We start from the raw sequence: 19,334 nt of genomic DNA on the forward strand, positions 1-19,334 counted from the left end.
TTCCCTGTTCTGCAGCGTTTTGGATTGGATAACTGCAGACACCACCACCATCACCAAAAACACATTCTCACTAACCTTCTAAAAGTCGTATCCCGTTCTGAATAGCTTGTGATATATTCAGCCAATTATTCTATGTAACAGAACATGTTCAATGAATTTGTGTCTACGAGTGCAAATGGAGAGGTTTTCTCTTGAAACAATGCATAATCCTAGTGACGTCATCGGTCCATTACATGTTTGTCATATGTTTAAAATTACTCTAAACTATTCAATAAATATTTGTCATGTAACGTCACTGATTATATAAGAGTAACTCTCACACAGATGGTATAGCCCACCCGACCGACAAAGCTCATGCGCCCACAGGAAAAACACTACCTCCTAGCTAGAATAGGTTATCGCTGCGCCTTATCGTGGTTGCACCAATTTGTGAGATCTTAAGAACTTCGTTATGTTATGCTCCTTCATGCAACTTTATTCTTCTCAACAATAGTGAAGGTTGTGAAGGATTAGACGAGCAAAAATACACATCAAGATCTGTAGTCAGAAAACTACAATTGCATGCCCTCTTTTCACGTAAAGCAAAAAACAAGAGACCTAACCCCCAATAGAGTGCCTTATAAGAACTTTGAAACCACAAACAAATCAACTAAAATCCCTACTGTCCCATGTAACACTTCTTGCATTCCCAGTATTGTGTATGCTTTTTTACTCTCTGCATCGATTATTTGTTATTCACCTAATCACAATTAGAGTGTTATAATTATTATTAAAATATACACAATCAACGAGCAAATGATCAATGTTTTTTTTCTTATCAAAACAATACTGTTGCATATTAAATATCCATCCTTCCATTTTTGTTGAATAAAAATACATATTTATGGCTCATTTAAAAGCGTTTTTAAAATTACTAAAAAAAAATTTTTTTTTGTGAAATTGATTTTGAATTCTAAAAACATTTTAAGTAGTTTTTGGAAGAAACACCACACATCTACTTCTTTCAAGAAGCACTTAAAACGTTGTTTGGTTTCAAAATCCTTTAAATTTTTACTAAAAATTAGTTTTAAAAATATTTTCATTAAAACATTTTCATTTATTTTAAAAACAATTTTAAATGTCCTTGATCATTTATAAATTATGTTTTGTTTGGCCAAATAAAGTAAAAATTTATGTTGCTATGTTGGCAACCATATCATTACTTTCTTTGTCTGAAGCCCATGAATTGCTTCAAATTTGGGCACGGGACCGCCGCCATTGAAAGTCTCCAGGTGTGATCTTGTATAGGGATGGCGACAGATCGAGTGTCCCACCGCGTGTTTCCAACACCATGCAAATTTGCAAAAGTAGCAGCACTAAGAGAATTTCCAACAATTTCTGTAAACATGACTTTTAAACACAAATCACATGACGATTTAGACCATCTTCAGCGGACTCTCAATTGCAAGAGCAATTGGATTCAATTGTCTTTGGACCCAGCAGTGATGCTCCACTGGTGGAAAAACCAAGAGGCGGTTGGGCAAAAGGCAGTAGTTCTTGCAACAACAGCAAGGACTTGCGACTGCTCGAAGCCTAGCAGACTCGGGGGCGCCCCACGTGAAAGCCCATTCTTTTGCAGCGCCATCACGTGACGCTTTGTGAGCCTCTGGTTTCAAAAGATTGCCCAATTTAATGTTTGAGATTAATTTAAAGAAAAACTAATGAAAAGAGTTTGAAAATTTTAAGTTTTAACAATAAAAATAAAATAAATGGTAAAACAAATAGTACCAGAATTGACTTTTTAGTGTAAAAATGTGGTTTTTCGTTAAAGTAAACAATACCAAAAGCTTTTCATTAAAGTTCACTTAATTTAACTCTAAAAAATCTTTAAAATTACCAACAAAAATATTTAATAATTTCAAAAAATTTACAAAATTCACACTTAAAAAATCTTACAAAGTTCAATACATTTGCAAATTATATATTTAGAATTAAACCAAAATCTACATCGATAATATCATGTAAATGTGACAAAGACACATTAATATTTAATGTGACCACTTTTAATATACTAAGAGTATCTTTTATTATTTTTCCTCATGCGACCTCTTTTAATATTTCTATTTTCTTTGTTTTTTGGTGAAAAAGGTGACAAAGACACATTATTATAATAAAGAAAAAAAAATGATAATGCGACTTTTTAAAATAAAACTTTCCACAAACTTTTTAACATCTCATGCTTTTATCATATTATCTTATAATATTGGTAAGAAAATTAACGCTAAACTGTGAAATAACAGAGAGTCTATGGAAAGTTCTACTTTTGAGAGTTCTAAGTGGGGATAAAGAGTTTTAATTGAAAAATACTAAGAAGACTCTCCCAAAAGTGGAACTCTTCATGGACCATCTGTCACCTCATGATTTTATCACTTTATTTTATAATGTTAGCACGAGAATTACCGTAAAATTGTGAGCTAAAAGATAGTCCATGAAAAGTCTCACTTTGAAAGAGAATCTTCAACATTTCTCATCTCTAAATTTATGAAAGTAAGAAAAAAATTCTATGTGTCACTTTGAATTTAATTCTGTCGACTCTTGAAAATGCTCCAAAACAAAAAAGTTACAACCAAATTAATATTCTCTAGGTTTATACTTTCTCCCTACAAGACCATATTCTTTTCATCATATTAGCTAGTTACGTAACATGTTTAATCAATTATTTATTGTTCTTATAAATTATTAATTAATAGATCAAGTTTTACATTTGTGTTATGCCAAAGTGCTCAAAACATAAAATTCATCTTTTTCAACATCCTCGTAGAGAAGAATATTTTCTGCATTGTACACCAAATAAATGTTAAGGATATTTTCTAAAAAATGGTACTATGAATTTTTTGTCACCTTATATTTTTTATATAATATTTTATAACGTTGACATATAAATTGACGTTAAAGTACGAGATGAGTCAGGTGATAAAAAATCCGTAAGGACTCTCATTTTTTAGAGAGCTCCCTTAACATTTCTCTTGTACACAGTTGGGTAGGAGATTTAGTGTAAAGCCCAAAATAAGAAATTTTTTATTTTATGGTGCATTTAATGATGTGTCTATTAACATTAACACATGATTAGTAACATACTAACATAAAAAGACACATAATTAATATAGAAAAAACTTATGTAGAAACACCTTAAATTCCTTTAAAAGTATGACAACTCTCGTAAAAACGTAAAATTTTCTTTATTTTGTTCACATGCGACTTCACGATAATTTCTAACCGTATAAAAACTGCCGTAACGAGACAACGTTACATAAACTTTCCTCGATAATAACTAGGAACTTCTCCCAAAAATTACGACAAAAGCTTTGTACAAAGAGACACGTGAATTGCATGTAAAACATAATTGAACATAGTTATCTGCGCCAATGTGGGCCCAGCTCTTTTATCCGATAGCTTAAAGCCAAAAATGTGATCACAAATATACAGTTTACAAGCAATTGGAAAAAGAAAACGAAGGGGACACAAAATCGAACTGTGGAGATTGGAGTTTATTTGACCGAGAGAAATTGTTGCAGTGCACAAGAACTAGTTCCTCTTCTTAATCATCAGATTCTGCGATCTGGGTTTGGAGAAAAAAACCATATTTTCTCAGGAAAATCCGTAAAAGTTTTCCTTTTCTTCTTTGTGCATTTGTAAAATTGGGTTCGAAAAACTTTCGTTATCTGAGTTTTATATTGTTGGGTTGTGAATCTTTTGATCCGGGTCCCTCTGCTTCGGCTTCATAAATTGGAGACTGAGTGTTTCAGTGTGTAAAAAAATGAAGGAAAAGCTTGGATTTTTAGTTTGTGTGTGGTTTCTGCTATGTGGGGTTTGTGTGGCGAGGTTCGTGGTGGAGAAGAGCATCTTGAAAGTGACTTCTCCGAGCTCGATGGAGGGTGTGTACGAATGTGCGATTGGGAACTTTGGGGTTCCTCAATACGGAGGAACTTTGGTGGGAACTGTGTACCATCCGAAGACCAATCAGATGGCATGCAAAGGGTTTGAAGATACCGACGAATCCTTCAAACCGAAGCCCGGTGGTCTGCCGACGTTTGTTCTTGTCGATCGAGGAGGTTAGAATCTTCGATTTTTGATATTTTCACTAAATTTATGAACTTTTATGGTAATAGTTTGGTATCAGTGTGCAAATTTGCGTAGAAATAATTATGGGGTGTTATGGAATTTGCGGTTGATGTAAATGGCAAGTAGTTTGGTGTGTTTTTGTGTTATATACTTGTGGTTTGCATCTAGTCCCGTTGGCGAAACTCGAAAGTATATTTGAAAAGTTTAGCAGATGTTTATTAACTGATAAAAAGTTGGGTTGTGTTGGCTGGTTATGGTTATGGTTCTTGTGTATTCATAATTCAAGCCCTTACCCTCCTTGACAGTTATGTTAATCATTTATCCAATGTACATGGAAGTTTTTTATGACTCATTTCTGTGAGTACATAAGCGGATGGTTTTGATCGGGACGTTTCTAAGAACGTGCATGTAAGGCTTCTGTGTCCCTTCACTGGTGTGTTTTCTTTATATGACTAATTGACTGTGATGTCCTGGCAGATTGTTACTTCACATTGAAGGCATGGAATGCACAGAAAGGGGGAGCGGCCGCCATTCTTGTTATAGATAACAAGAATGAGCAGTTGATTACCATGGACACTCCTGAACAAGAAAATGCGGATGCTGATTATCTGCAGAATATCACAATTCCTTCGGCTCTCATTAGCAAAGAGTTGGGTGATAGTATAAAAAAATCTCTATCGGGTGATGAGATGGTCAACATAAAACTAGACTGGACGGAGGCTCTTCCACATCCTGATGAACGTGTTGAGTATGAGTTTTGGACGAATAGCAATGATGAGTGTGGGCCAAAGTGCGACAGCCAGATTGAGTTTGTGAAGAACTTTAAAGGAGCAGCTCAGGTACTTGAGCGGAAGGGGTACACCCAGTTTACTCCACACTATATAACATGGTACTGTCCAGAAGCTTTTGTTTCGAGCAAACAGTGCAAGTCTCAGTGTATCAATCATGGGAGGTACTGTGCTCCTGATCCAGAGCAAGATTTCAGTAAAGGTTATGATGGGAAAGATGTTGTGGTCCAAAATCTCCGTCAAGCTTGCTTCTATAAAGTGGCCAATGAAAGTGGAAAGCCATGGCTTTGGTGGGACTATGTCACGGACTTTGCAATACGTTGCCCAATGAAAGAGAATAAGTACAACCAAGAATGTGCAAATCAAGTTATTGAATCCCTTGGTATGGTAGCAACTTCTCATATGTAGAAGGTTAAAATTTGATTAACCAATGCACTATTGTTAGCTGCATTGTAGATGTGTTGTTTAGCTTAAGTACAATTTAATATTTTTGCTGATTTGTGTTTTAATTTTGTTGCTAGTTGTTTCTGCTTGCTTTTCGAGTATAAATTCTATATTATTTTGGAAACTTTATCAATTTGCTAGTTTGAGCTACCTTGTCGGTTTGAACTGCCATCTCTTTGATGACTTATTTATTTGCAATTCTATGATTTGCCTGTCTATGTTTTGCAATAATTGAAGTTTCTTGGTTGGTGTTAATTCGTATTCTTCAATATTTAACAAGAGTATGTGAGTATTGTTCATATGATCAATTTTTGTTTTTTATCCTGCTATAATTTGCCCGAAAGTTTTAAGCTTGGTTGGTGTATAGAAATTCATGAAATATCAGAAACTCTGATGTGAGTTGTCTAAATATCTTTATCTCTCCTTGGCTGGTTTTTGTGGATTGTTATTTACTCTGCTAAAATCTGAGCACCATAAAGTAACTATTTCCACGTATTTTCCGTAACATTAAAGGTGCTGATCTGAAGAAGATACAGAAATGTATTGGCGACCCTGAAGCAGATGAGGAGAATGCAGTTCTGAAGGCCGAACAGGATGCCCAGGTTGGGCCCATGGGAACTGTTTGACATGTTTTAGCTTTATCTCCTCATCTTTTCATGTTTTGCATGTAGTGTGCAGTGTGCTACTTTGTTCTTATGTTTCACTTCTCAAATGTTTTGCAGATTGGCAAGGGCTACCGTGGAGATGTTACAATATTGCCAACTCTTGTAATAAACCGCAGACAGTACAGAGGTATGATACAAATCTTTTCTATATCCCGTTAGGCATTTATTCACATCACTTTTCTTGTCTCACGTTTGTTTCTTTTGTTTTTTTAAGGGAAACTGGACAAAGGAGCTGTTCTCAAAGCCATCTGTTCTGGTTTCCAAGAGACCACTGAGCCCGCTGTTTGTTTAAGTGAAGGTCCTCATTTAGCCTTATTTTTCTATGTTCTTCATTGATATAGTTGTGTAGATTGATTCTTGTTATTCCACATGTGAGTTTGTATGATGGTACATGTGAATGTTTTGAAGCTACCGCTTACCTGTCTTTACTGTACTTGCCATTATTATAAAGAGGGTGATTTCCACCAACCAAAACAACAATACTTTTGTTCGCAATAAAAAATGACTGTAATATAGTTCGTATGGTAAAATGATGATGCCCCTTCCGGTAAAAACCTTCCTACTTGAATGTGTGCATGTGAGTAGGGCTTGCAATAAGTTTTGGAAATGGTAGTAGTTTTAGTTTCCAGCCATATCTGGATAGCATATTTTTACCAAGATTATCCAATGGAAACATCATTTCATTATTTGGCTCACACTCTATTATCTCTGAGATGGTGTCAATTGCCTGTTTATTTTCAGATGTACAAACAAATCAGTGTTTGGAAAACAATGGAGGTTGCTGGCATGACAAAGCTGCTAACCTTACCGCTTGCAGGGTATCTATTGTCGTAAACTTTTGTCGGTGTATTCTTTTATGGGGGCTGCTCAGGGTTATTGATATTTAGTTTGTTTGGGATTTCAGTTTTTCTTGTGTGTACTGATTGTTCTTTTGTTTTAGGATACGTTCCGTGGACGAGTGTGTGAATGCCCTATTGTGCAAGGCGTAAAGTTTGTTGGCGATGGGTATACTCACTGTGAAGGTACATTATTTGATTGTCATTTATGGTTAATTGTGGCATGCATTCCAAATTTTCACATTTACTGCCGGTGGAGATTATCTGGTCTTAGTCTAGGTTGTAGTCTCTAACTTACCTGACATTACTTCGTTTGTATTTCCTTGTTTCCTCCTTCGTTTTTTTTCTTTTGTTTTAAGAAAAGTTGCCATCATTATGCTAGGAAATTTTAGAACGGGGTGCTTGAATATGTTGTTTTGGTTATATGGAAATGACTTGCCATTTTATATTCTTGTTTTGTTTTACCCTAGTCATTATGCTGCTTGCTTTGATCGAACAGCTACAGGAGCATTACGTTGTGGAATTAACAATGGAGGTTGTTGGAAGGAAACCCAACTCGGCAGGACTTACTCTGCTTGTCGTGTAAGTTTGGATTTGAATCTTCTTAAAGAGTCTATCTCCACCCTAAAGTAAAAAAATGATCATGGTTTCTGATTAATGGATGTTCAGGATGACCATACAAACGGTTGCAGTTGTCCACCAGGATTCAAGGGTGATGGAGAGAAAACATGTGAAGGTACCCACCATGTCCAGATGTCTCTAATTAATGATTTATAGTGCAATTCTCATTTATAAATCAGTTGATGACTTGGATGGCTCGTTGAGCATATTTAGCTTAAGCTCCCGAGTCCATTTCCAAGGGATTTCTACCGCAAACTGTTCTATGCCACATTTATACACACCGTTTTACCATCGAGAGAACATTACCCACTTCCTGCGCTTATAAATTTGTAAGGCTACCAAATGAGCACATAATCTAGGGTCCTGAGTTTGAAGGCCACCACTGGTATTATATTTAAATACTTGTGGTTTTAATAATTCTTGTTGATTACCAGCCTTCATTGCAGAGGTGAATGGTTTGGTTTCCTCGAAAACTTATATGTGCTTTATTTCATATTGTAACAACTAGATGACATTTATGATCCCTATTCTCTTGTATTGGTGCCAAGTCACCCCACCCGGTTTTCTGCTTTTGTTCATGTTCCAGATGTGGATGAGTGCAAGGAGAAAACGGCTTGCCGATGTGCACAATGCAAATGCAAGAATACTTGGGGCAGTTACGATTGCAGTTGCGGCGGTGGCTTACTGTACATGCAAGGATATGATGCATGCATAAGTGAGTATTCTCGATTCTTTTTTGTTTTTTGTCATTTGAATGACATGCTGGTATGGTTTTCTTTGCTAAACTAGTCGTCCATTCAACTTCACAATGCGTTAGATTGTGAGTCGTGAGTCGTGTCATTGGAACTTCCTTTTCAGACAGAGATTAATATAGATGATGGAATTCCTGCTGTTTGTTTCCCACCATTAATTTTGACGCATGATTACTACCTTCTGTGCTTTTGCATCATGTTTATATGGTTTTCTACGTTAATTATTCTGTCGTACTTTTTTTAAGCAGGTAGAAACGCCAGTGGTTCTGGGTCTAGCTGGGGATTAATTTGGATTATCATTCTCTGCTTGGGTGCTGTCGGAGTTGGGGGATATGCAGTTTACAAGTATCGAATCCGGGTATGTTTTCTTACCCTGAAATTCTTGTTCAAAAACTAATGTATTACTTACGAGTCCGCTTTCTACAATGTGCCAGCCCTTAAAGCTAAACGTGGTTTGTTGAATTACTCCCGTGCAGAGATACATGGATTCAGAGATCCGGGCAATCATGGCGCAGTACATGCCGTTGGGTAATGAAGGAGAAGTTCCCGGCCATGTCTCCCGCGGGGAGATCTGAAACTGGCGGAGACATATTCATAAGATGTAAGATGCTGTCCGAGAGAAAGGGAAGACAAACGACGTCCTGAAATCCTATGCCCTCCTCTAACCTCTAGGCGCGGCATTAACAATCGGTTCACTCGCGAGAGTGTAACGTTTTAAATGTGTCTAGCATCAGCGTTGCTCCACATGTTTCGCATTATATTTTCTAGTAGGAAACAATTGTCCGTCGATGTTCTCATCAATGTAAAACATACCACAGAAAACTAGATACAAGTACTAATCCGGCTTCGAGGCAAGCCGGGCTTTACTCGTTCATAATCTTACACCAGTCTTCCAATGCCAAGCTTTCTTTTCTTCGAAATCTTACCCAAATTTCCAACGGCGCCCCTCTTTTTCGGTGGTGGCGTCGATGGTGGCGGAATGAAGGGTGGATCTAGTTAAACGGAGGGAAGGGGAAGTTTTAAGCACCAGATGTCCAGATGGGAAGGATGACGAGGAGCAAGGCCTGGCAAAAGTCTCCGGAAATCAGAGACAGGTTTTGGGATGGGAGGGCTTGAAATCAGAAAGTGAAATGTGAGCCTTCACTCTTTAAGCTCCCCCACTGGCGCTGGGTTCATTAAGTGGTTTTATAAAAGAACATTTCTTGGCTACTTAAAGATGAGTAGAAACTCCTACTCAAAACTCTTAGTATTTGAATTACAGAGTTTTGCGCTTATGATCAAAACCATTAATATTATCAATCACACTGTAAAGATCATCTTTGCAAAAAATGAATTAAAACGAAGGTCGTTTAGTCAATATATTCTAGAAAATACATAGACGGTTCGTAATACTTTTACCAATTCCGTTCATTTGCTTTTATAATGACTAAATAACCTTATTTTTAATTGATTTTTTGCATAGAGGATTTTTATAGGGTGATTTATAATATAAACGGTTTTGATTATAAACACGAAGTTCTATAAATTGACAACGAACAATTTTAAATAGGAATTCCTACTCTTCATTTGAATGGCCAAGTATTGTTCATCATAAAATAAGAGATCCAAAACACAAATTCACAATGTATCATAAAATAATAAATAAATAAATAATAAAAAAATTCAAAACGCAAGCTCACCGCACCACATTTCATAAAATAACTAATAAGTGAAGATAAAGTCATCTCCAACAGAAAGAGCTAAACATAGTTCGGTGAATTACATCCCTGTAAAAAATTATTTTAAAATGAACAGTATCAGGCCATGCTCATATACCATCTCCAACCGAATGAGTTAAACATAGTCCCACAATAATTTATTAGTTTTAAGTTTATACATTAAATTTATTGGTTAATTTAATTAAATTATGGTTGAATGTTTTCAAATATAGCTATTGAATTTGTATCGATTATTAAAATTGAAGAACTAAGCCCAAATAAAAGGCTAAGAGGAGGGCTACATTTGGCAAGCCTGATGCCCCTTTGCCCAAATAATGGTCCAGTGAGCTCCATACACCATAGAATTATATCACAGTAATCGATTGGAGATGAGTTTCTGGACAAATTAAGTTATTTTTTTGCTTTTGAACCTTTAACCCTCCCCACTACAGATGGCCTAAGATATATTTCAATGTCCCTTCACTTGTATTGCGACATATGATGTAATAAATTGAATTCCGGATACACAGAAAAAATGAACTTCTTCAGTCCATGAACTTACTCTCAGGTTGAATGTACTACTTGGAGAGACCGACTCAATTACAAAACAAGTACAATTTGGTTCAAGCGCAAGCATTATCGAATAATAGTGCGGAATCAAGAGTACATTGTACGGACGGCTACAGCCATTACGTTAAGCATTACCGAATTTGCTTATCGAAAAGTATGAATGCCGAAAAGAGGAGCAAGAACACCATATATTATTACACAGTAAAAATCTATTTGATTGCCCACTAGATGATGAAAATATAGAGTTAAAAAAGAAACACCTAAGTTCTGTTGCCTCATTCCCAACGGCATCAAACGCACAAATGTTCTCTCATCGCGACTGCTTTCCCACAAACACCACTAGCCTGGCACGCGTGGAGACGCTTACTTGGCTCTGCTGAAACATGAAACCAAATTATACATATCAGTTTCAATCAGATGTTCAATCAGACAAAAGGATTGGATTCCGCTATTTAGTGATATTGCAATGCATCACCGTCTTGGTATGTTTACCGTAGCTCATCCAAGAAACAACCTGGAAACTCACCTTGCACTCTTTAACTCTACGTCTCCTTCTCAAAGTTGGAACCCTTTTGATGTTTGCGATTCTGTACAATCCTATAGAAGTAGAAAGCTACAACTGCGCCACTGCACAGAAAAAAAAAAAAAAGCGAACCATAAGATAATAAACTCTTTTGAGATCTGAATTATAAATATTACAAAACTCATATTATCATGAACAAGCAAACTATACGGTTTTGGATTAGCTACTTAAAAAGATGGTTTTATCTTCACTTCAAATAAACAAAGTATACTTGTACATTTTTGTGCTGGAAAATGTGCATTGTTGCTCAGGTATGTGTATTCAAAGATGTTAGGAGGTAGTCGGCAATCTAGACCATCTAGACAAAAACAACAAAAGAACCATGCAAGGTCCAAAGATTGCAAAATACCACATCAAGATCCACTCAGATCAGCCATACAAGTCTCTTCCACTATTTTCCCTCTCACATTGTTATTTATAACTAGATGCCATCATTTCCTTCCCAAAACTACAAGTTATTTTTTACCTTCCCAGAACAAGGATTTTGAGAGCAAAATAGACCCTCTTAACGATTATATCATTGTCTCCATATCCTTCAAAGACTAAATATAATTTTCTCTGATTAAAGAAACGCAAGAAAGCAAACAGCAGCATAAAAATGAGAAGAAACATGAATCATAATAACCTGACAAGGGTTGTTAAAAAATTCGGAAACGATGATCTCTGCAAATAGGAGAAACAAAAACAGAAACAAGAAATATTAGAAATTTGGAAGACATGTCAATTAGACTAGTAAAGAAACTTAATTGTACTATAAGAAAAGAATGAATTTCCAACCTGAGCCAGAAAGCGTAGCTCCCTCAGAAAAATTACACTGGATACGGCTGCAGGTCCGACAGTACATTAAGAATCATTGAAATTATATAAAAGATCAACTAAATCATGTAATTAAAACTAGATTGGATAAGCTCCAATACGTATAATTATAGAAATAAACCATTCTTTACCCGTCTGCCCTTTCAAGACCAAGGGAGATGATTCTCCTCCTGATCTTAAACTTGAAACGCTTAGAAACAAAAGAGTGCCACCAAGTATAACCCCAAACCTAATAGCAGAAGTGCTTCCCGTTACCATGAAGGACAGGAATCCACCAACAGAAAGCAAAAGACCTACAAGGCATAGGCATATGCAATCAGGCATATAAGTTTACTAAAAGCTTTAGAAAGAAAAGAACAAACAAAAGGATTTTTTCCATAACACATACCATAAGGTATCCCAACATGAAAGTCGCGGACTTGTGAAACATCACGGAGATCATCAGCTGATGAATTATATGTTTCAACAATTTCCTTCACTGGCTCAGGGGAATTCTTTGCAGCTTTGGAGATATATTCTTTACCTTCTTCACTGATTTCTTTTGCTATCTCACTCAAGTCATCCCTTGCCTTATCAGCCTGTATTTTTAACAGCTCCGAAGTTTCTTTCATAATAACCAATGCTTTCTTTGAGTATTGCTCATATGCTTCCTGCGAGATGCTTTGCATCTTCAAGGCTTGTTCTTTGAAAGAAGCCAGAGTGTGTTTCCAAGCTTCTTCTGATTCTTCAGATTCCGATTTAGCATTGTTCTTTTCATTCTCCACCTCAATGTCTGAATGTTGCTATGAACAAAAATTCAATTTAATGTCATGACATGTGAACAAGTTGCGTCCCCAATGAACAATTAATCAAACCCGGCTCATCCATATATCTATCTTCCCATAAAATCTAAGTGGGTATTAAGGGGCACACTTCAAATAAACCCGAAACCAACATTTTAAAACGCCTTGTCTCAAATTTCTTAATATCACGTAAATGATCATGATGTCGGGATAGCATAACCAAACATCCAGTCAAAAGAACTGGACGAATGTAAACTAAAATCGCAAAACCCGAATTTCAGAAAATAATCATACTAATCATACTTTTTTCCCAATTCCCAAATGCCAAAAATCAAAACTTGATATAGTTCCACACAAGCATCCGCATTCTTCAATCAAACACTACATTAACCTCAAATAAACCATAAAACCAACATTTTGTAACGCTTAGTCTCAAATTTCTTAGTATTGCGTAAATGATCATGATGTCGGAATAGCATAATCAAACATCCAGTCAAAAGAACTGGACAAATGTAAACAAAAATCGCAAAACCCGAATTTCTGAAAGCATTCATCATAACCATACTTTTTTCCCAATTCCCAAATGCCAAAAATGAATACTTGATATAATCCCACACAAGCCTCCGCATTCTTCAATCAAACACTAGTAATACATGAACCTCAAAATCCCATTTCTCAAAAAAAAAAACCAAATCAAAACACCGTTACCACTAACCAAACACTCTTAATTCTATCATCAACAAAAAGAAAACTCAAAATTTCAGCTTACAGATTCCTCCTGAGAAGCAGCGGCGGCGACAATCGGCCGAGTCCACAAGCTCCGCCGGTGCAGGGAGAGAGAAGCGCCGGAAAGCCCTTTCGGGAGGGCAATAGGCGAGGCTCCATGACCGCGAGCTGCAATCAATTGTCCGAACCGCAGAGAAGAAGACGAAGAAGGTGACTTCTTCAATCCACAGCTGCTAGGGTTAGGGTTTAAGAGCGAGAAGGACTGCAATGTCACACTCATTGTGATTGAATCGAGAGAGAGAGAGAGAAAGAGAGTTTGAAACTGAGGCGAAGCTGACGAGGAAAGGTAGGTAAAATGCGCCGAGGGGTGCAATTTTTGTACTCCAAGCTGGAAATTTTGGTGAAATTCGAAGAATCGTTGCGAATTAGGAGAGTTTACGGGCTTTACGGGGGGTCCTAGGCTAAAATGCGCCGGGGGTGAGGTACGCGCCAGTAACTGCGTGTTTGGTTGCCAGGAAAATAGGGAGAAAAGAATCTGGTTAATGCCTTGGTGACACGTAATCAGCGGGTGGTTAGTTGTACCGCACGCCCACCCAATCTTGAGAAATTTTTAATTGTGATGGAATCATGTGTTTATGTAAGTTGTGGGAAATTTTATTTTTTAAGTTATTAACTTTTTAATACATATATCTTATCATTTATATAACGATACGTGGTGTACCATCTCGTGTGACGGTCACATTGAAAAATCTCTCATGGCAGTGCTCATGATTTGGTAGACGACACTAATATAGGTGTCGTACGAACCCAGCATAATGATTTGCCCCCTATGTGAATTACTTGCTTTAATAAGTTTCCATCATTTTTATTGTAATGCCAAGAATTTATGCAGTGATATTATATTTCAGTCACTTATTGTTATGCGTTTAATTGTTTTACGTGTCAATGCGTGATTGATTTGAGATACTGTTATTGTGACATCATTTTTACATGTAACTGATTCTACTCGAAGAAAAGTTCAATTTTCTTAATCACTTGAACTACGAACCTGAATCGATGAAAATGTTAGACCATGATACAGAGGTGTAGCGAGTGTATGTTTGAATTCTTGGGAAATTATTTAATTTATTGCAAAACATGAACAAAACATTGGGAAAGACATATGAGCAAAGAAAGGAATAGATGCAAGCTAGAGGACAACCATATTTGCAATACTTGGAATCAAAAGGCAAGCAAGGCACCTCCAGCCAGCAGGCTTTCTCTCTTACAACTAACCAAAAGCAGAAAGCTTAAACCATGGGAAACCACATGCATTTATTAGTGCATAAATCATGTTGCTAGTGCTTGTCAGTCTCTTCTTTAAGACCATGGGATTGAAGATTTTGGCTTCAAGGCTTGCCGAGTAGCCTGATAAGAGCAACTCTACTTCTGAAAAATGAGTTGGTTCAAAATTAATTTAATCCACTCAAATGAATAGTGATTGACTGTAGAATAATAATTGGTCAAAGTGCATCTTCATTCTAAAACTAAATAGCCTAATCCATTTTATTAAAATATTATTTTTTTTATTGTAAAATAATAAAATAATGATAATTTTATGTTTAATTTCTAACATTTTCTTTATATATATAAAAAAATATTATTAATTTCTAACATTTTATTTATTCATTTATTTTTAAGTTTTTTTGCCCAAAAAATATGGACCGTTGATCTGAAAATCGAACGGTGCAGATTGTGCCACGTCACTGGCCGTTGGGTTTGAATTTCAAATTTTTTTTACCATTGAAAATTCAACAGCCGAGGCTTAGCCATGTGGCCCATGTCCTACGCCCCTTTAGTGCGCCTACAGCACGGGGCCGGGGCCTGTAGCCTTGTTAGGGACGTGCGCCCACGTGCCTGACGCAAAAAACAAAAAAATTGTGTTGTTTGTTGGCATCAGCATGACGCCAAATAGGCCGATTCCTACCTCAGCCCATTTTGGACCGGCCTACAAACTGCTTGGACTTTGGGTTGTCCTATTTTTAGGGATGGAGGGCTTTTTTTGGGTGCCAACCTATATTTTTAGGTTTTGGGCCAGCCTATAAAATAGGGATGGAGTTGCTCTAAGAGCAGTTCCAAAGTGGGAAAGACCCCCCCCCCAAGCAATACAATATGCTATCCACCTAGTGAACAGTAATTGCCCTTAATGAACAGTAATCGTCTTTTACATCTCCACCGTTGCACTTCAATAACACTAGCAATAGGTAATAAAATATTATTATTTTATTTATTTATAAAATAATTCAAAATATTTTACTTTTTTCATTTTCCTAGAAAATATTTTACTTTCTTTCAATCCTTGCATCCCCACAAAAATCCCACTTTTGGGTTTTCTTTCCCATTCACTTAATTCCCCCGAGTTCTTAGAGCTCTCATTCCTCTTTTTCCCGTAAAAAAAAATCCATATCTTTTAACCCGAGTTTCTCTCAGAGCTTTCTCTCTCTCTCTCTCTCTCTCTCTCTCTCTCTCTATGTAATCCCCTCCCCTATTTGCAGAAGAAGCACATTCCTTATCAGTCGTCCTCAAAACTCTGACCCAACGATGCAGCCTCTCTCTAAATTCCAACGCATACCCAACTCCCTCACCTCCCTCATTCTCGCCGTCAAGATCCCTCTCCAAGCTCTATTCCCGCATCTCCTCACCCTCCTTCTCCCCAACCGCCGCTGTCACCGTAACTCGCCGGGTCAAATCAGTCTCTGACTCGATCGACCTAGTCCCAAACCCTCTACGAGATGATGTCCGACGACCAGAACCAAGACTCTAGGCTCCTCCCAGACCGGAAATCTATGAGAAAATCCATGCATCTTCACCCTGACATCAACGTGCATCACCTCCACCTCAGGCTCTTGGGCTAACAACTCCTGCGGGGCCTCTTCCTCGGGGCCGCTTGGGCTCCATCACCAGCACACGCTGGACCTCCCCACTCGGGCTCTTTGGCCCTGTTCCGCAGCCTGTCCCTCGAGCACAAGTTCCCGCTGGAGCTGCTCTAAAGGAGTCAAGGCATTACACGATGGACTTGCCAATTAGTAACATCGTAATAAGGGTTTCCCAATAAAGGGAACAATGTAACACAACGGCGAAGCCACCTTTAGGCTAGGGTGGGCTCCAGCCCAATTAAAAATCTAGGTAAACCGAAATTTTATGTCGAATTCTTTTGAAGTTCAACGTTTTAGTAAAAATTAGCACACCTCACTCGTTCAACTAAAATTTGGTCAACCCAGCCTTAACAACTCTTAAGACCAAATCGGTCACTCCTTTAACTAACGGCCTTGACAAAACTAAAGAAAATTAAAGAAAATAACTTATAGCGTACTCTTGAGAAAATTTCAAGTTTTGATCTTACCGTGACAAATAGAACTTGTCAATCAAGTACACTGTGAGACTTGTTAAAGCCCAACTTTAACTAACGGCCTAATTAGTTTTAGGCCTCAAATTTTATGACATGACTTGGAGATAGCACAATAGAAGAGCCCACTTAGGCCACAATCTCCCAACTTAGTCTTTTGCTTTCTAGATCCTCAATGGCTGCCATTTTTTAAAGCAAAGAAGTTTGACTAAGTTTTTTGATTAATTATTATAGAATTGGACCATCTCTGACACTTCCTAATCCTCCCAAGAAGTACATTTAAGACGGGTTTTATTTTAATCACACAAAACATCGGTTGTAGATAGAGGAACACAAGATACAAAATATATAGCTATATAGGTGTGAAAACTTGAAACTAGTTTGTCAGGATTTTGAACAAAGATGGCTTGTCAAGTCTCAACAGAATCCTCTTTGGATTCTTTTGGTGAGGATTGTGAGAATTCGTGAATCGTGTCCGTTCATCATATATTGTGATGTCAATTTTTGTCAAGCATTACTGTTTTGTATTTAATTTTAAATAAAAATATTTAAAATAATTTATAATCGTATGATATACGATGAACGGACACGATTCACGAATCCCCGAGATCCTCACAAAGAGGATCCGACCAGGATTCAGATTCTGTTAAGCCTGTCAGTTGATGTGAGTGAGTGACAAGTGGAGGAACAAAGCCAAAGTTTGGTGCTTAAGGAAAGGGATTCTCTCCGAATCTCTTCTACCAATTTTACTCAATCACTCAATCTGGACTTTTGGAATTTGATTAAACTGCTAAAAACAGTGGTCCCCTTTAAAAGTTATAATAACTTTAACTCTTGGATCAAATTTCAAATTCCCAAATTAAATAATTAGGTAGATTTAATGAAAGAAATTCGAAGATGATCTATTTCCACAATAATTGGTCGACTAAATGTATGATTAGGACTTATATCCGCACGGAATTTTGACTATCCTTTATGGTGCTGGACAAAAGGAAAAAAGGGAAGAATGTAAGGATGGAAAAACATGGGCTTGAGTAACATATTACTGCAAGAATGGACATCAAGCTAGTTAAGGGTAAGTGTGCTTCAAGCAAAAATTATTTAGGCTCGATACAAGTTTTGAATTTTGTTTTTTTCAAATTTGGAGTAAGAAGATTTTAGGATATTATTTTCTTCGTATGATGAATTTCTTGTCCTTTACGTTTGATGAATACTTTAGAATATAGGGAATGTCTTAGGTCGATTAGGTTTTAGTTTTCTACTTAAGAGAACCTCATAAATTACTTTAAACGTAATACTAACACAATTTGAAAATCTTCTCTTATCGAGGATTTCATAAGCAATATTGAGAGAGATTCAAAATTCTCACTATTTCTTAGATTCAGGGACTAATATGCGCTTGTGTATGTCCTATAGATCTAAATGTTGTTGATTAAAAATTGGAAACGCTATTTGTTAATATAATGTGAAACACTATGGCACCACATTAGGCATCTCTCACAAAAACATATGACCTCGTATATTTGATTTTATATAATCTTACGTGGTCTAACCTAATACAAGAGTTGTTCTAGTTAAAGACAAAAACTTGTGTAGGGTCCAAAAAAATATGACTATTTCTATATGTATTTTTCGTACACACGACATTATCTACACTAAGAGGGTGGGAAAGTGGGTTAAGTCTTACAATGGGCTAGTAATAACGTGGTTCAAATTCTTCTTTGGCGAGAATTGAACTTAAAACCTCTCATTAAACTGTAGTACTAAGTGGCGACCGTTTCTATATGTTTGGGAGTTATATTTGCGTAGAGTCTTGTAATCGAATATAGTAGAACTTGGAAAATATATGAACACCCAGGTTAGGAAAATGCTAGGGAGATAAACTTTTTTTGGAGATCATTTTGTGTTAACTAAATGACGTGACGGTTGATGGTTGAACTCTTTCTTTAATAATTTAAAGAGTGAGTCCAATCATCAACCGCCAAATTATTTAGGGGGTGTAATCAATTTGGATTTCAAAGGATTTCAATATATTTTTTTAAGTGACAGATTTCAAAGGATTTTAATATACTTACAATTCTATATGGATTTTAACAGATTTATATGAATTTATATTATAAATTTTTTGTGAATTTGTATGAATTTTATTTGTAGATTTTGATGAATTTGCATACTCTTTACTTTTCATTTATCTTTATTAGATTGTTTTTTTTTTTTTTTTCAAATAACAAAAGAAAAACCATTTTCTCCCTCCATGCCCTAAAACATGATTGTGCGGCTGGTTCCTTTTCAAGCCGGCCTGTCAACCCAATTCACACTTTCTAATTGTCTTATCCATTTTCTGTCTACCTGAAGAATGATTGTTTTTTATTCAAATTCAATTCGGAGCATGGACGAGTGATTCAATTGGATTTTCAGGTGCAAATCAAATTCTTCTTCTTTGGTTTTTATTTTTTTACCCGTGGGTCGATATGTTCTTACATTATAGATGGTGGGTTTTGAATTTTGGTCTTACTTTGCAGATTGGATTGGTAATCAAACTTCTGGGTTTGATTTGAAATGGTATAT

At 36.5% G+C, this 19,334-nt stretch overlaps 2 protein-coding genes across 6 annotated transcripts; one reads left to right on the plus strand and one right to left on the minus strand.

Annotated features, from left to right (window-relative positions):
- Positions 1 to 3,461: 3,461 nt before the first annotated feature.
- Positions 3,462 to 9,103, plus strand: LOC137745317 (vacuolar-sorting receptor 1). 4 transcript variants are annotated; one of them, XM_068485258.2, is made up of 12 exons: positions 3,462 to 4,091; positions 4,579 to 5,271; positions 5,847 to 5,935; positions 6,056 to 6,125; positions 6,213 to 6,296; positions 6,740 to 6,816; positions 6,939 to 7,020; positions 7,334 to 7,416; positions 7,504 to 7,570; positions 8,042 to 8,170; positions 8,456 to 8,565; positions 8,684 to 9,103. In XM_068485258.2, exons 1-12 carry the CDS (start codon positions 3,797 to 3,799, stop codon positions 8,780 to 8,782), a joined length of 1,878 nt encoding a protein of 625 aa, XP_068341359.2. In that variant the 5' UTR covers positions 3,462 to 3,796; the 3' UTR covers positions 8,783 to 9,103. The 4 variants fall into 4 exon arrangements, with proteins under 4 accessions (XP_068341359.2, XP_088537525.1, XP_088537523.1 ...); XM_088681399.1 differs by having other exon boundaries at positions 3,464 to 4,091; positions 8,453 to 8,565; XM_088681397.1 differs by having other exon boundaries at positions 3,486 to 4,091; positions 7,504 to 7,600; positions 7,964 to 8,170; positions 8,453 to 8,565.
- A 1,418-nt stretch (positions 9,104 to 10,521) lies between these two features.
- LOC137745124 (Transmembrane proteins 14C) lies at positions 10,522 to 13,890 on the minus strand. 2 transcript variants are annotated; one of them, XM_068485009.2, is made up of 7 exons: positions 13,425 to 13,890; positions 12,262 to 12,655; positions 12,005 to 12,166; positions 11,835 to 11,881; positions 11,683 to 11,720; positions 11,001 to 11,101; positions 10,522 to 10,847 (listed from the first exon to the last, which is right to left on the minus strand). In XM_068485009.2, the coding sequence occupies exons 1-6, from the start codon at positions 13,659 to 13,661 to the stop codon at positions 11,017 to 11,019; spliced, it is 963 nt and encodes a 320-aa protein (XP_068341110.1). In that variant the 5' UTR covers positions 13,662 to 13,890; the 3' UTR covers positions 10,522 to 10,847; positions 11,001 to 11,016. The 2 variants fall into 2 exon arrangements, with proteins under 2 accessions (XP_068341110.1, XP_068341113.1); XM_068485012.2 differs by having other exon boundaries at positions 10,522 to 10,850; positions 13,425 to 13,889.
- Positions 13,891 to 19,334: the final 5,444 nt, after the last annotated feature.

The sequence above is a fragment of the Pyrus communis genome, chromosome 12 (genome assembly GCF_041283825.1).
Source record: "Pyrus communis isolate YQ-2024b chromosome 12, ASM4128382v1, whole genome shotgun sequence".
Classification (NCBI taxonomy): domain Eukaryota; kingdom Viridiplantae; phylum Streptophyta; class Magnoliopsida; order Rosales; family Rosaceae; genus Pyrus; species Pyrus communis.

What these genes read in the sequence shown, in the direction of transcription:
- LOC137745124 (XM_068485009.2), bottom strand. Translation starts at nt 13,661, where the DNA reads ATGAGTGTGACATTGCAGTCCTTCTCGCTCTTAAACCCTAACCCTAGC. An exon ending in GGTCTTGAAAGGGCAGACGG is followed by an intron (nt 11,882 to 12,004) that starts GTAAAGAATGGT and finishes TCGGACCTGCAG; the next exon opens with CCGTATCCAGTGTAATTTTT. An exon ending in AGCTACGCTTTCTGGCTCAG is followed by an intron (nt 11,721 to 11,834) that starts GTTGGAAATTCA and finishes TCCTATTTGCAG; the next exon opens with AGATCATCGTTTCCGAATTT.
- LOC137745317 (XM_088681397.1), top strand. Translation starts at nt 3,797, where the DNA reads ATGAAGGAAAAGCTTGGATTTTTAGTTTGTGTGTGGTTTCTGCTATGT. An exon ending in TCAAGTTATTGAATCCCTTG is followed by an intron (nt 5,272 to 5,846) that starts GTATGGTAGCAA and finishes GTAACATTAAAG; the next exon opens with GTGCTGATCTGAAGAAGATA. An exon ending in CGCTGTTTGTTTAAGTGAAG is followed by an intron (nt 6,297 to 6,739) that starts GTCCTCATTTAG and finishes GTTTATTTTCAG; the next exon opens with ATGTACAAACAAATCAGTGT.